Source organism: Chelonia mydas, chromosome 9 (assembly GCF_015237465.2).
Source record: "Chelonia mydas isolate rCheMyd1 chromosome 9, rCheMyd1.pri.v2, whole genome shotgun sequence".
In the NCBI taxonomy this organism is placed as follows: domain Eukaryota; kingdom Metazoa; phylum Chordata; order Testudines; family Cheloniidae; genus Chelonia; species Chelonia mydas.
The window spans coordinates 26,824,705-26,840,667 of NC_057855.1; the positions used below are offsets into that span (position 1 = coordinate 26,824,705).

General features: G+C 39.5%; 1 protein-coding gene across 2 annotated transcripts in view; it reads right to left on the bottom strand.

The window, feature by feature from the left end:
- MED12L (mediator complex subunit 12L) overlaps window positions 1–15,963 on the bottom strand; it is a 330,957-nt gene that overhangs the window by 32,533 nt on the left and 282,461 nt on the right. For both annotated transcript variants that reach the window (XM_043522369.1, XM_043522368.1), the window contains 3 exons: window positions 14,993–15,355; window positions 12,570–12,726; window positions 7,288–7,499 (listed from right to left, as the gene is read on the bottom strand). In XM_043522369.1, the coding sequence (XP_043378304.1) occupies window positions 7,288–7,499; window positions 12,570–12,726; window positions 14,993–15,355 (732 nt within the window). The remainder of the gene's footprint in view (window positions 1–7,287; window positions 7,500–12,569; window positions 12,727–14,992; window positions 15,356–15,963) is intronic.

Sequence of the window (15,963 nt, forward strand, 5' to 3'; positions counted from 1 at the left end):
CTTCATAGTAATGCACCTCACAGAAAAATATCCATCTAAGCAACTACATTTATCATCAAATTATGTTCTTTATCTGGTACTGTTTTAACTCGTGCTGAAGGAGTACAAACCTGCGGTAGGCCATATTAGAAAAGTCCTTTAACTGTTCACTTTTTAAAACAATTTTTTACAAAATATTTCCATTTAAAAACATGGTAAAATAATGTCAGTAAGAACTTTTTTCCTGAATTTACAGTATTTTAAATGTTATAATTAAAATAAGTGTACTTCCACACTGGAAGAACATGCATATTTTATATGTTCCTCAGAACACAAATATGGAAGATGAGTAAACACTGCATCTGTGGACTGCCTTCCGCAACATGTTTTGCATTACCGTGCAGATCTAATAAAAACAAAGATTTGATCTCCTATGACTAGGAGGAACAAAACCACTAAGTCATCAATAAGTGATTCATTTCTAGCCATAGCTGATACAGAAACATCACATCTCCTGGGAATAGAGAAATATGGTTAAGATGATCTTACAAACTGTCAGAATACTGATATCAGGATATCACAAAGAGTTTGTTTTGTAGCAGATAAATCTACAGGGAATTTAGATCTCAACCACAACTTCCTAGACCCACAGCTAGATTAACACACTCAAGGGCTTCATCTACTACACTGACTGGCTGGTTATCTTCGGATCCTCTTAACACAACATACCTAACTGCACTTAGCCGTGGTCTACATTGGGGGGGTGGGAGGGAGAGAAATCGATCGTAGTTACGCAACTTCAGCTATGTGAATAACGTAGCTGAAGTCAACATACTTAGATCGACTTACCATGGTGTCTCCACTGCGGTGAGTCGACTGCTGCCGCTCCCCCGTCGACTCTGCCTGCGCTTCTCGCAGCGCTGGAGTACAGGAGTCGACGAGAGAGCACTTGGGGGTCAATTTATCACTTCTAGACTAGACGCGATAAATTGATCCCTGTTGGATTGATTGCTGCGCACTGATCCGGCGGGTAGCGAAGACATACCCTTAGGCTCTCATTGTGAAACTCAGGCTGGACCCCTACTTCAAGCATTTGTAATTCATGGTTTCCCTCATTGAATCTTTACACTTACCATTAAAATCAACTGCAAGTCTAGTGTCAACACCACAGACATTTTCTACATGAAAGTGGATGATTACATTCTTAATCACAAATAGTAAAATACATGTTCTTTGCATCAGTAATTGTTTGTCTTTAATAAAGAAATGGTGCCGGATTCTGCTGTTACTCTAGGGTACAACTCTGATACAACTACACCCGTGTAAGTGCAAAGTAGCTGCATTGCAGTCAATGGTATTACTCTGGCATTATACTAATGTAACTTTGGTCATATTGTGACTCATTTATGTCTTAATGTATCTTATTTTAAAATGATCTAGGTTATACATTGGAGAAAACTAACAGCCAAGAAACATACTATTTTATTGTAATAAAAATATCAACTAATTTTACTCTGTCATTTAAATCATAGCAATCACCTTATTACAACTTAGTAAATTCATTCACCAAAATAACACAAAAAAGCGATTTCCAAATATCTAAGGCAACTGTTATGTATTAATCCTTCATTCTTCATTGTACATAATAAATTAATAGAAAAAAAAATAAATGACATACTTTTTTTCCCTAGCTAAACAAAAATCTTTATACTGCCTATTTGTATTTACCATCAGAAAATTGTCCTTCAGGAACACTAAAAATTGCTTACAGGTGTTTTATGGTGCTAATCAAGCATAGCATTGTTATAAGATTTCTGTACAGGAATTCTAAACGGTCTATAAACTATTATAGGATTCCTTGTAATTCACAGTAGACTTTTATTCTATATGTAATATTTGAAATCAGTGGAGCAAATAATAGTTTTTAATAGAGACTGATGTTTACTTTATAGCTAAAAGTTTTTAACAGAATGGCATTTACAGTCCCACCAGCTCAAAAGTGTTGGTTCCTTCTGGATTTATATAGAAGAATCTAGGGAGTCCTATAGAATTGCATACTATGGATGTTTTGTGAAATAGGTCGTGCTACTTATGTCAGTGAGTAACATCTCCAATTTTCCAGATGGCAGCAACATACAGAAATAGAAATATTTAAGAAACTCTCTTTGCTTCACCACCCCTTAAAAAAATATAGCTCATGATGGTGGTGCCCAAAACTTACCGAATGCTTTAAATAAAGATAAGATTTGCAGCTGCTAACATTTTTTGGGCGGGGGGGGCCTTTTTTTCCCCTTCCAGTTTTCAAGGTATTTCCTGTACTAAGCCCAGGGAAATAAAAAGAAATATCGCAAATGCTGACATGACCATGTCTTTTTCACTTAGGTAAAACTGGCAAATTTTTCAGTCCCACTACTGTATTTGAACGATGGAGGAAAAGGCTGCAGAGCGTTCACGAGTATTTCTGGTTGTATGACAGCATGTGCCTGGGAAGCCTGTGAAATCAACTTATACTTTTAAAGCACTTATCGACTCTCAAATTCTTTAGCCAAAATTTTCCCCATTGTTGCTAACACCTGTGCAACTCCACCAGTGCATTAAACCTCAGTGTAGATAAGGCTCAGAACAGATCTAAACTATGTGGTGTTAAAAATGCCATCAGGCAGAGGAGCCATCTCTCCACTATAACTGCCACCACTGAAGTAGGTCACATGGTGTTAGCAATGAGGGGAATATTTTGGTAATATGTTTAGTATAGACAGCTACAGATGCTGTCAGTAGGCCCTTTAATCACAGATAAAAGTCCCAGGAAACAGATGACACCACAAAGAGCCTGAGCCTGGCATTATATACACAACCTTGGCAGTGGCCAACCCAAATGTCTGTACCAAGCCCTGTTGCATGTTGTGAAAGCCTTGTCTATGCATAAAACTGCACAGGTTTAACTAAAAGGTTTAAAAACTAATTTAGTGAAGCCAATGCAAAACACCTATCTGGATTCTCTTAAATTGATTTAAATCCAGTGTATATTGATGTAGCTTAAACTGATTCATTACCAAATTTAATTAAATGTATTACTCTTTTGCATCTACACAGGTTTTTTCGTCAGCATAACTATTACAGTTAGGGGTGTTCTTAAACGAGAGGATAAAACAATTAGGAGTTTCGTTTAGGCTTCTGTATATTTAACACTACTTATTCAGGCACAGATTTGCTGATATCTCTATACTCTATCTTGTGAATATGAAGCCAAGGGACCTTTAAGTAAGTAGTACTGAGCTGGGCCCTTAATAATGTTGCTTAATATAGGAAATCTTGTAGCTGGATTGCTTTCTATGAAATAGGAAATGTTGGGTCGCTATATATGATTGATCATTACACCTAATTTTAATATAATTTGAGATCTTATTTCTTATTAGTGGGCGTCTTTTTTAGTCTTATCTGGTTTGCAATTTGTATTATCTTTTAACCTGCAACTAAAACGAAGCAAAACAATTGAAGGTTTTTTTCCTTTTTATATTTTATTGACTGACGTTCTTTCTAAACCACTTCTTAATTCTTTGATAAAAAGAAAATAGTAATCAATAAAAGATCTTTGGGGAAGACACTGTTACATATTTGCACTATGCCTAGCACAATGGTCTCTAAGCACTACAGTAATAAATAACAATAATAAAATATCTGAAACCAACATACTACTCTCTGCTCTTCATAGTTATATTTTGCCTGTTGCCCTGATGAGCCCCCTAAATTTAGTGACAGACCATAGTGTCTGCCGGGGTTAGGACTAGGAGTGGGAAGAAACCAAGGAACAGCTGTTCTCTGTAGGTCCCCAGGGATGTGGGTGGATTTTAAATGGAAAGCTGCACAGAAGTTCCTGCTGTTCAGAAGAGCAGTATCTCCTACTCAGCTGCAAACCCTCCCAAGTTCCCCTTGGATTTGTCTACAGTACAAGTCGATTGGGGTTTAATCAGGTTGGCTGTCACAGTTTCTCTCTTATTTATGGGTTTTGTACTGCCATCCCTTACAGTAGTATCTTGGCTCATTTGTTCTACACTGATCACTAAGTCACAATCAGCAGTGTGTCAAACACAATACAGTTTTATAATATGGAAAGTTCCCCATGTCCGCCATGGGGACGGGAGAAGCCCACACAAAACCCCCAATATCTTGTGGGTGTTCTAATATCTGTTTGGATCTTAAGACTCATACAGTTTCCTGCAGTCAACCCCTCTTCAGTGCCGAACAGAAGGAAGTGAATTTCCTGGCCCTACAGAGGAGTAGCACTTCGCCCCGATAGTATTTGGTTATGGGTATTTGTGCCAACAAAAATCAACAGCATTTGTACAGCATGAACTAACTGAGTTCTAAATGCTAGTAACTTGCCTCATTCTGAGGGACAACAGACATGAGGAAAGAAAATCCTCAAGGAAGAAACCACAACAGTGCTGGAATTTCTCCTATTTCCATCTGAGAAGTACAGAGGAGCGCATGGGAAGTGAACAAAAGGAGTTTCTCTCTCTCTTTGGCTGTCAAACACCAAGCCACCGCTTGTGAATAATGCTATGTATCATCATTTACTATTTGTGCTGCAGCAGAACTTCAGGGCCCCAAAAGAGCAATACAGGCCCCATTGTGTTAGCCACCCTATAAGCACATAACAAAAAGACAGTCCCTGCTGTACAGAGCTTTCAGTCTAATGAAGAGACAACAGACATATGGGGAAAGCGCAAGGTGATGAGATGATTATGAACAATGTGCTAAGCAGCTGTCTCAGCATACCAGCTTTCTAATCATTGTTGAGGTTTTTGTAGGCATCACAGCAGAGGAGAGGTTTAAGAAGGGATTTGAAGGAGGATAATGAAATAGTTTTATGGATATTTACAGGGAGCTCCTTTCATGCAGCACAGGACAAACCAGGTAGGTACTTGCTGGAAAATTTGATAAATGGGCAATCAAGACAGGTATCTTTGTCAGAGTGGAGGCAGAAGTTGACATCATGATAGTATATGAGATGATATATAGCATAGGGATAGGCCAAAAGAGCCTTAAAAGTGAAGATGGGTAGTTTATGTTTGACATAGTTTACACTGTTTATAAAATTCAACAAAATGAAGCTCTGGGAAATGCTGGTCATTCTATATTTGGTTCACACACTGGGCAGTAATTGTCTATCAATATCCTGTATATAAACACCGAGCCTAGAGAGATAACTCAGATTGACAGGTTATATAATGTGGTGATCTACTGTGGTGGGAGCTTGCAGGTCTGCTAACAGGGTTTCACCTGCTCTATGGATAAACAGAAGACAAGTGTCTGCAGGACTGTGCAGTCATCACTTTTCATAAGCGTTAAATTCACCTATTGAGAAAAGCATAACACATTCTTGAGAAATGGAAATTTGATGTATTTAAGTTGTTTCCGCAAACTAAACAACTTGCTGATCTAGTTTTGCAAGGACTCTACCACAGTTAAGTGGAGTCTGTCCTCCCTGCCCCCAATATATGAATAATCAGATGAGAGAAGCCCTTATTCTTAGGGAAACAAAAATCTTCAGCAAATTTTACCCACAAATGGATCCTTTATATGATTACCATCAACAAATTGGCAATGAAATTGCAACTTATACTGGAAAAACAATAGAATTTACTCATCAACTTTCTTGGGACTTGTGTTGAGTTGGCTTATTTTATTTGCTTTTCATTTATGTGTGTATATTGTACATCAGGAGCTGCTGTTCATCCATTCTTGGCCAATAATGAACACATCCACAGTCACTTGCACGAGATGACAAACATACCATTTTACAAAGGTCAGATTAGCAAAACATTTCCTAGAAAAAAGTACTACTCCCTCGGAGCAATAAGCCAAAGGAAAAAAAATGGCTTGATGCTCAACTGTATATTTATTGGTGCCAAGGATTTCCTTACAGGAAAGATGAAGTTTTTGTTCCAAGAATGTCCAAGAAGCAGATTTTGAAAGATTTGAAAACACAATCAGCAGTAAGAGCAAGATGTGAAAGGGCAGGGCAACAAATCACTCAAGTTTCATATATAAATTTTTTGTAACAGGGATCTGGAAGCCAATTTTATTTTTAAATACTGTTCTTTAGCTCTGATTAAGCCATCAGCTTTGGGAGGGACCTGCAGCAATCTCCAGGAAACTAGGTTCAAGTTGTGCACCTCCCACATACTTACATAGCATATAAGTGTGGTTTTGTGTATAACATTTGTTCGTTGCTCTTTATGAAACATCAGAAATTTTTAGAGAGAGAGAGAGAGAGAGAGCGGAAACACTCCCCCGTGTGTGTAAATGGCTCCCCCTGGAAATTCTGGAATTATTAAATGTAATTAAGGTTGTTATTAAACAGCAGAAACAGAGCAAATTTGGTTTACCCAGTCTGGCAGTATATTGGATCAAGCAGCATGAATGTGAAAAGCTCTCTCAGATTCTCACCTTGAGGAAATTTAGAAACAGTCTAAGGTGATGTGCTTTTTAAAAATTATATGCAGCTCCAAGAATAATAAAAAGTCTGTAGTATTCTCCTAAAGTACACATAATATTGACAATACCAGTATGAAGATTCATAGGAGCCTTTTATTTCAGATTCAGTCTCAGGGCTATAGGAAAGGCAAAAACGATGTTAGAAGCTGAACTGCAACTTACCACAACAAAATGTGCACAACAAAATGACGAACATGTGGGAGGGTCCTAGAGCTCACACTCCAGCCCAAGCCCAAATGTCTATACCCCAATGAAACAGCCCCTTAGCCAGAGTCAGCTGGCATGGGCCAGTGGTAGAATTTTATTCTTCTTTATCACCTGTTGAAGTTTTAAGTAACACCCAGTTTTATAAGATAAGTGACCCATAATTGAGATCAGAATAGGGTCGTAGGGATTTGCAATCTCTAATGATACTTTCCTTTCTGTAGTGCTTTACAAAACGTATTCAATTCTACACATGCTGCCTGTAAAAAAGGGTCTGACCCTACTTACATACATTTAAAATATCAGTACACTCATTAAACAGATTAGCAGAGGGAAGTTAAAGGACATTAAGCATTAGAAGACCAGCCAATGATTTCATGAGATTTGCAGTAGAATTAAAAAGGACACACAGACAAAGCGGTTGGTTTGGCAAATAAAGAATAAATGGCCCTGGTGGAACAAGACTTGGAGTACATGGACCTGCTGCTGTAGCAGTAAACTGAGATCAAAATAACCTCAGATGGCTCATCGGCTACATGCAATTAACTATAATACAAGATGAAAGAAAGGCCTCCCTCTCCATGTTTTGGGGTTTGAACAAACCTGTTGGAAAGGTCTTGTTTGGGCTTGCTGCCTGAGTAGCCGCTGTTGCTGCTGCTGCTGCAGAAGTTTCATCTGGAGCAGCTGCTGCTGAGATGTAATTGCATGTATGGAGGGTGGCTGCATCATGGTACCAGAACGCCTCTGTAGCATGTTAGACAGGGCTTGTTTTGTGTTCGTTGGAACAAAAGAGCCTGTAGGATCCAATCTCGAACCTAAAAAACAAAATATAAATGTTTTCCCTGTCTTTTAAAGCAAAAGGGCTGACAGATCACTGTTAATCTGTCTCTTCTACTGCATATCAAATACAAATAAACTATAGTAAGCGGTCTGTCTCTTTAAAGGCAGAGAATTGGATTGAGATTAATATTTCCAGCCAGAACAATTAACAGGCAAGCACGGTTTACAAAAAAGAGCAGAGCACCTTTAAAATAGAGCTTTACTGGAAGTCTATCCATTTTCTAGGTTCTAAAAATGGAGCTGGTGCCCAAAACTGTAATATCCAAGTGCCTCAGATGTGAAGATGCGAGAGGAGACAATTACTGCGTCCAAACAACATTCAAAATAACTGTTCAAATTGCAACAGTTTGACACCGGAAAAACAAACTAGAGTGCTTGCCCAAAGCAATGAATACAATCCTGAATGAATTTGGGAAACATACAAAGGTCATTTAATAAGAGACCATCAGAACGTTTTGAGGAGTACATCAGTAGAAATACCTTTCTAGGAAATGTTTCAGAGGGGCAGATCAAAGTGAATGGTCCTAAATTCTAGGCCCTTCTGATGGGGTATGCTTGCCCCAAACTTGCCTGGAAGAGGGCAATGTAGGTGAGGTGGGTGGGGTTGCAAGTGCTTTGGAGGATAGGATTAAAATTCAAAATGATCTAGACAAACTGGAGAAATGGTCTGAAGTAAACAGAATGAAATTCAATATGGACAAATGTAAAGTACTCCACTTAGGAAGGAATAATCAATTGCACATAGAAAATCGGAAATGACTGCCTTGGAAAAAGTGCTGTGGAAAGGGATCTGAGAGTCTCAGTGGACCACAAGCTAAATATGAGTTAACGTCACAAAAAAAGCAAACATCATTCTGGGCTGCATTAGCAGGAGTGTTGTAAGCAAGACACAAGAAATAAGTCTTCTGCTCTACTCCTTGCTAATTAGGCCTCAACCAGAGTATTGTGTCCAGTTCTAGGCACTACATTTCAGGAAAGATGTGGACAAATTGGAGAAAGTCCAGAGAAAAGCAACAAAAATGATTAAAGGTCTAGAAAACATGACCTCTGAGAGAAGACTGAAAAAAAATGGGGTTGTTTAGTCTGGAGAAGACAGGACTGAGAGGGGACATGATAACAGTTTTCAAGTACACAAAAAGTTGTTACAAGGAGGAGGGAGGTAAATTGTTCTCGTTAACTTCTGAGGATAGGGCAATGGGCTTAAATTGCAACAAGGCTGGTTTAGGATAGACATTAGGAAAAACTTCCTGACTGGGAAGTTAAGGGTAGTTAAGCACTGGAATAAATTGCCTATGGAACTGTAGAATCTCCATCATTGGAGATTTTTAAGAACAGGTTAGACAAACACCTGTCAGGGATGGTCTAGAAATAACCCTTCGTCCTGCTATGAGTGAAGGAGAGTGGACTAGATGATTTCTTGAGGTCCCTTCCAGTCCTGAGAGTCTATAATTAACTTATTAGGCTGCAAGCTGGGGGATATTTACATTGAGATGAGAGCCCTAATTAAGGAAAGCGCCCCTGTGGAGGAACAGGACGGGGTTCTATAAAACCAGGGAGCTGGTAGCAGAACAAGGGCTGCAGTCAGTCTTTCTGTGATATGGGAGAGAAAGGGGTTTGGACCAAAGAGGAAGAGTTTGTCTAGCAGACCCGGAGATAGGGGTTTAGCTAGGGTGGAGAATATGAGCCTGGGATAGGAAAGGTAGGAAGTAGTCCAGGAGAAAGGCAGGAAGGTTTGGCATAGTGCAGACCTTGGCTGCTGGAGAGAGGCCTCTGGACTGGAACCCAGAGTAGCGGGTGGGCCTGGGTTCCTCTACCAGCCAATGAATGAGTGGCACAATCTGGGCAGTGATCTTGAAGACTATTTGGGACTGTTCATCCCAGTCACTGAGGAAGTGACTTAGCCATGGCAGTGAACTTAAGGACTGCCTAGGATGCCATGGAGGATTTGACAGACCTCTGGAAGGGGAGGACCATTATGACTTGGCCGGAAGGTTAAGCCACCAACATGAGGCACTGCCGCTCCTGAGGAACCAGAGAGCGATTGCAGAGCGACAGAGCGAGATAAGGAGCCGGAAAACCATGAGACAAGGGCATTCAGGCTGAAAGAGCCAATCCCCAGAGTGGCCAGGAGGGGGACCCCATGAGTAGCAAACACTGTGAGAGCACTATTGTAATACAAATGGATAACAATACATGTATAATTGAGGACCACCCCAGGGAAACAAGGAGAACGACTAGAGACCTCTAATGCCATTCTGTCAAAGGGACAGGGAGAAAGAGAATGCTCTCTGCAGGAATGTAAAATATTGATTATTCCCTGTAACAACCTAAATAGTTTAGCCTACACCTTGTACCTATTTAGATTAGCATATGCAAAGTTTAAGCCTTACTTATGTTACGTATACTGTTTCTTTTATTTTATATTATTTTTCCTACTTCTATTATTCCTAAATCTTGTTTTACTGAAATCCAGATGATTTTAGAATGGTCAAGAATTTTATGCAGATGGTCACAAAGAGGTAAAACAACTTTCAGCTTCCAAGAGGTGGCAGTTATGAAAGAGTGTCTGAAATTTACCCAGCTTTGGAATCTTGGTCAAATGGCATGGTCTTAGGAGTCCCCTCTTGTAAGATGTGCTGCTTTCCTCTGGTTCACCAGATACACAGAAGATACCCAAGTTTAAGGGTCAAAGTGACAAGAGCTTACATACCATACCTATACTATCAAAATTATGTCATTTATGATCACTGCGAATAGAATGGCACAGAAAAATGCCTATTTGAATTATCAGAGAGATTTAGGCACAGAGGTTTATATCCCTTCTTTTTTACTCCCTGCAAACGTCCATTTTCCGAGAGGCTCCATTCCCTAAATGATTATTGTAGATGGTCAATTTGTCACAGTGTGGAGTCTGTGTGTCTGAATTAGTTCTGTACCAAAGGTTCAGCCTCATTGTTCTCTGTGGTGTATAGCTAAGATTGTTTGTCTCCTCCACACTCGGCTCACTAGTTTTAGCAACATCGGGACCCCTACTGAGTACTGTTTCGGGTTTTGGCATTGTTGGGACCCCTAACAGATACTGTGTGAAACTTGTAATGGGTTGAGTTAAAACCCCACTGAAATTGGTAGGTGTAAACTCACCCTTCAATTACCATAACTATATGCATAAGCCCCACCTAAGACAAAAGGTGTGTGAGAACCCATCCAGGAGCTTTTGGTTGAGTATTCTTTTGGCTAGATGCATTTGGGGGGTGGAGGGCTGGGAGAATGGGAAGGGAAGAGAGATCACATAGAAACTGAGGACAGACAAGGACAGACAGTCAGACAGCCTCAAGGAGCATTTGAAAGCATAGTGGCTGATTCTGGAAGAAACTTGGGAGGAGGTTTTGGGGATCAACGGTGCAGGCTAAAAGAGTGCTCTTTGTGCTGTGAGCAAAAGAATCTGTTTCCTGTTGTTTGATTCCTTCTGCATTCAGAGACACAGGACTGTGTACATTCTTTGTAAATAAACAAAGTTGTACAAAAGAAATACCAGACTCAATTTCTACTTCCAATTGGAACAACCTACTAAACCCTGAATTTTTGGCTAGCCGCTCAGGCCAAAACAGGTAAGAGAAGGGTAAGACAGGATACAGGGAGAAATGATTTCATGCAAATGGAAGGGAGAGAAATACACATAAAAAAGTAGTGAGATTGCTTGTTCTGCATGGTATTTATATTAGTTCCATCTCCCCCCTCCTTTTTCCCCTCTCTCTCCAATTTCTCAACCAAAATCTAATTAGAAGGTTTATAAATAAAAGGCCAAAGAAATCTCCATAACTAAATGCAGTAGTACTAGCAGCTCTCAAGTCACACTTGCTCCAGCATTCCAACAGCCTCCTGATTGAGGTGGGTACAGCTGGATTGTGCCAATAGGTATAGTCTAGCAGTTTGAGATCACAGGACTGCAAACCATGAACTCCTGAGTTCATGACACCAAATGTTTGAAAAATAGCTTTGAAGACTGAAAGAGGTCTATGAATGCTAACTCCTGGTACTGAAGATGATAAAGCGATGTACTGTACAACACATTTTATCCTGAAAAATAAAAATTACCCATGACAGTTCATTAACAGAAAGTGAGTAGTTTTATGACAATCTGCAAAAGAATAAGTCCACTCCACCCTGACATAATAGAGGCCAAATATCTCTTATTCTCTGTGTGCTGCCTGACATAAATTAATGTGTGTTTATTATGAAGCAAAACTGACTTCATTTGCAGCTTTCTTAACTTCATCTCCTTAATTTTTACAATCATCTAACATTTTCTAGACATTTTTTACCTAGAATAAATAAAATCTACTTACAGTTGAAACACCAGAAAAAATATTTTATGTTTATATATTTGTAACCAAACTTATACAATTTTTATGTTGTATAATTTTCCTTCATGATGTGGTAGCTATTTTTATAGCATCTAAAGATTTTCTGTATTTCCCCTTAGAGTATGCAAAATATTTTCATTGGACATGAACATGAAATGAAAAACAAAATAATGTACGCAAACACACATGGCAAGCAAATGCTGCAGATATGTGTTATCCCATGGTATTTATATGCCACTTATAATGGACATTGATCGATTTATAACAAACAAACCAAAAATCGGGATTGGATTAGTATCAAAATACACATCATGAATCAAAGTAACAAGGCAAATACCATTATTTTTTAAAAAATTATATTTTCTTATACCTCCCACATTAAACTATTTATCAGCATTCTGCCAGAATTCCTCTAACACATCTCAGTGATCTATTTGTGCCCAGTGATAAAACACAAATGTAATACATTAATGGAGGTGATCCTCAAAGTTTTTTAGTTGAGAAAGTAAAGCCCTTGTATTAAGTGAACTAAAGGATTAAAACTCAAGGCTTTGGCAGACACATCATGTTTTGGGGAAAAAAACTAAAGTAAAAATAAGATATTGCTGTTATTTCAAGAAGTAACATTCTTATTATACAACAAATAACATATCTCCATTTACTTCCAAAGCCTACACATACCTGGTGGAAGGGGCTGGTTCTGAACAAAGAAACTAGGCTGTTGTGGTTGTCCCATAATGTTATAACCCCACAAAGCAGACTGGGGATGATGCATCATTTGAGAGGAAATCGGTGAATAGTTGGGAGGCACTCTGTATAAGTTGTTCTGTGGATATTCCTTGAACATACCATAAAAAGGAAGGTTACTGACGTTCATACCCTACTAACTCATAAATAATGCCAGTTTTCCTACTAAATTATTTAAGGATTGGAGACTGTTCCCATTGTAGTTTACTATCCTGTAAAAAATAGATGGAGTCACAAACTATTTACAGGTAACTAAAAATGACAGCTTCTCTTAAATGTTCCATCCGGTTTCATCTTATAAAAAGTATCTTCTGCAGGCTAGAGCACATCAACACAATTTATAGTGTACCCACAGATAACACGGGGAATCTAAAGTGAAACATCACAAAAGGCAAAAAACCCCAAACCCTACATTAAAGTTACCACTATTGTATCTGCATATGCAACACATTCACAAGCTAGTCTTAAGCTTACATAATACCACTACATCTGGACTATAGTATTAAAACACTGTTATTATATAAAGAAAAGGTTTCAGAAATTGTGGGTTTGCCATTCAATCATGAAGTTCTGGCCTTAGGTGAAAAAAAAAGGTCATATACAATAGGACCTCAGTCATGAACACCAGAGTTACGAACTGACCAGTCAACCCCACACCTCAATGGAACCAGAAGTACGTAATCAGGCAGTATACGGCACAGTACTGTGTTAAATGTAAACTATTAGAAAAAGGGAAAGTTTAAAAAAAGATTTGACAAGGTAAGGAAACTGTTTCTGTGCTTGTTTAATTTAAATTAAGATGGTTAAAAGCAGCACTTTTCTTCTGCATGGTAACATTTCAAAGCTGTATTAAATTAATGTTCAGTTCTAAACTTTTGGAAGAACAACATAATGTTTTGTTCAGAGTTATGAACAACCTCTATTCCTTAGGTGTATGTAACTCTGAGGTTCTACTGTAGAAGGGTTAAGTTTGCCACATTAGAGGTTTTCTATACTGTGCATGTGCATTGGACCTTGGTGTTTATGTGAGTTTCAGACAGCAACACCCTCCAACCACATACACAAAATACAGCATAAAACAGGAAAATTTGGTAACAAATTGCAACAAATTCCATGGAAAGTTAAAATGGCATCCATTTATTAGATTCTAGTGACCTGTTTCAAGTTGTCCATGTCCCTTTAATATGAACTAGGCCTCAACCAAAGCCCAAGTTCCAAACACATGCTGATATTGGGAAATTTAGAAATGTATCCAAACTATAACTCAGGTGCTTCTCTAATGCAAGCAAGGGAACAAATAATAACCATGTGTGGGTATGCCTGAATGATTCAGATCCAGTCTACAGTAGAACCTCAATGATACAAACATCAGAGTTACAAACTTACCAGTCAACCGGACACCATGTGGACCCAGAAGTAATCAATCAGGCAGCAGCAGAGACAAAACAAGACACCTTCCCTCAGAAAATACTGTACTACCCTCAGGGGCTCAGGGCTTCAACCACGCGGGGGAGGGGGAGAGGGGCTGCAGCTGCAAGGTCGGGGAGGTAAGGCTCCAAATGGTTTCTGACCCTTGGGAGCACCAGGGCCCAGTGCTTCAGCCCTGAGGCTCCATTCTTGGCTTCAGCCCTGCGGGGGATACCGGGGCTCAGGGCTCTAGCTACGGGGGGAGTGCCAGTTTTAGCTGAAACTGAGAGCAGAGCTGTGGGGAGCCCTGAGCCTTGGCAACCACTCCCCCCACACCCACCCTGGGTTGGAAGCCAGGAACAGAGGCTACCCCCCATGAGACTAAAACCTGGAGTGGAGCTGCAGGGCTGAAGCGCCGAGCCCCAGCGTTCCCCCCAGGTCTAAAGCCCTGAGCCCTTGTGCTCCCGCAGGCCAGAAGCCCTAAGTCCCCTGCCCAGAGCCCCACCATCCTCAGTGTCAGAAGCCCCAACCTCTCCCCGCCCCAGCCCAGAGCCCTGACTTCCCCCACCCTTCAACTGCAGCCCCAACCCACCCTATGGCTGAAGTCCATAATGTCTTATTAGGGTTACGAACATTTCAGAGTTACGAACAACCTCCATTCCCGAGGTGTCCATAACTCTGAGGTGCTGCTATAGTATGTTTCAGTAGATTTCATATTAATTTTCAAGTATTATTAATTTACAGTGCATTCCTATACATCAATCCTTTAGGCAGGCTTGTCTGGTAACATTTTGTCTTACTGCTTAATTTTTACAATTTACTCTCTTCCTAGCACTCAATCTTGCAAGTTGCTGAGCAACTTCTGTAGGTGGTGAAGACAATCACACGTTGCAGCAAAAAGCCTTTAATTACCTGGTTACTTGTTCAACGCTGTACATTTAGTCACTTACATCAGCTCTTGAGTTTGATTTTGTCTTTCTTTTCCTGCCTTTTGTTTTCTTCTCTTCGTCTGTGGTAGGCTTTCCCTGATCTGACAGCTCTGCTGATTTTCTTTCTGGTTCCTGAGAAACGGGTGTAGTAGGCTCTTCCTCTTCCTCCTCTGGAGGAAGTGATAAGGGCTCGAGGTAGTAGCTTCGTGGCTTGGGCTTGGGATGTGTGTGGTATAGGAGAAGATGCTGCTGCTCCTCATACTTTATCACTTTCCTATCAACACGAACTGTACCAAACCAAGCCCAGGAGAGTGGAGCAGGATTTTTATGACCCTCAAATAAATCCCAAGAGGACACTTTCTGTTTTGTTGATACCTGAAGACCCTGTTTCGAAATACAAAGTACCACAGCATTCTTAAATGATACCTTAACAACAAAGAATGTGAATTACCTGCTTTTGTGTACTATGGTTAAAACCACTGTATGGATTTTTTTCCCCTCAACACAAAAACTATCATTTACATGTTTGTATGGGGATTCAACTAGCATCCAAGGCTGACACCTGTTAGAATGAATCAAGCTACATTTTCATAGTTTTGTATGTTGATAGCTGTACCGGGTTTTTTGAAAATGTGGTTATTTTCCAATAAATTTCTTACGTTTCATCTATCATGCAACAGCTTCCTTGGACATCAGTGCAAACAATCTACCTTTTAAATATCAAAAATTATTAATCACCAGATTAAAACATAGGACCAAATCACTCAAAGTACATATATTTAAAATACAACTGAATAAGTGTCAGCACTATACTTCAGGAAATGCAGAACGTGGGTTGTAAAATAAAAAAGCTGAACTGCCCTTGGAAAGAGCGGTACAACTAAAAAAAAATCCTAGCTTTTCTTTTTCATGCTAAAATTTAGGTCAAAAAGTATGTAAATTTATATGAAGCTAGACAGTTTTCTGAGGACTACTCATCCAAGGAAACTGGT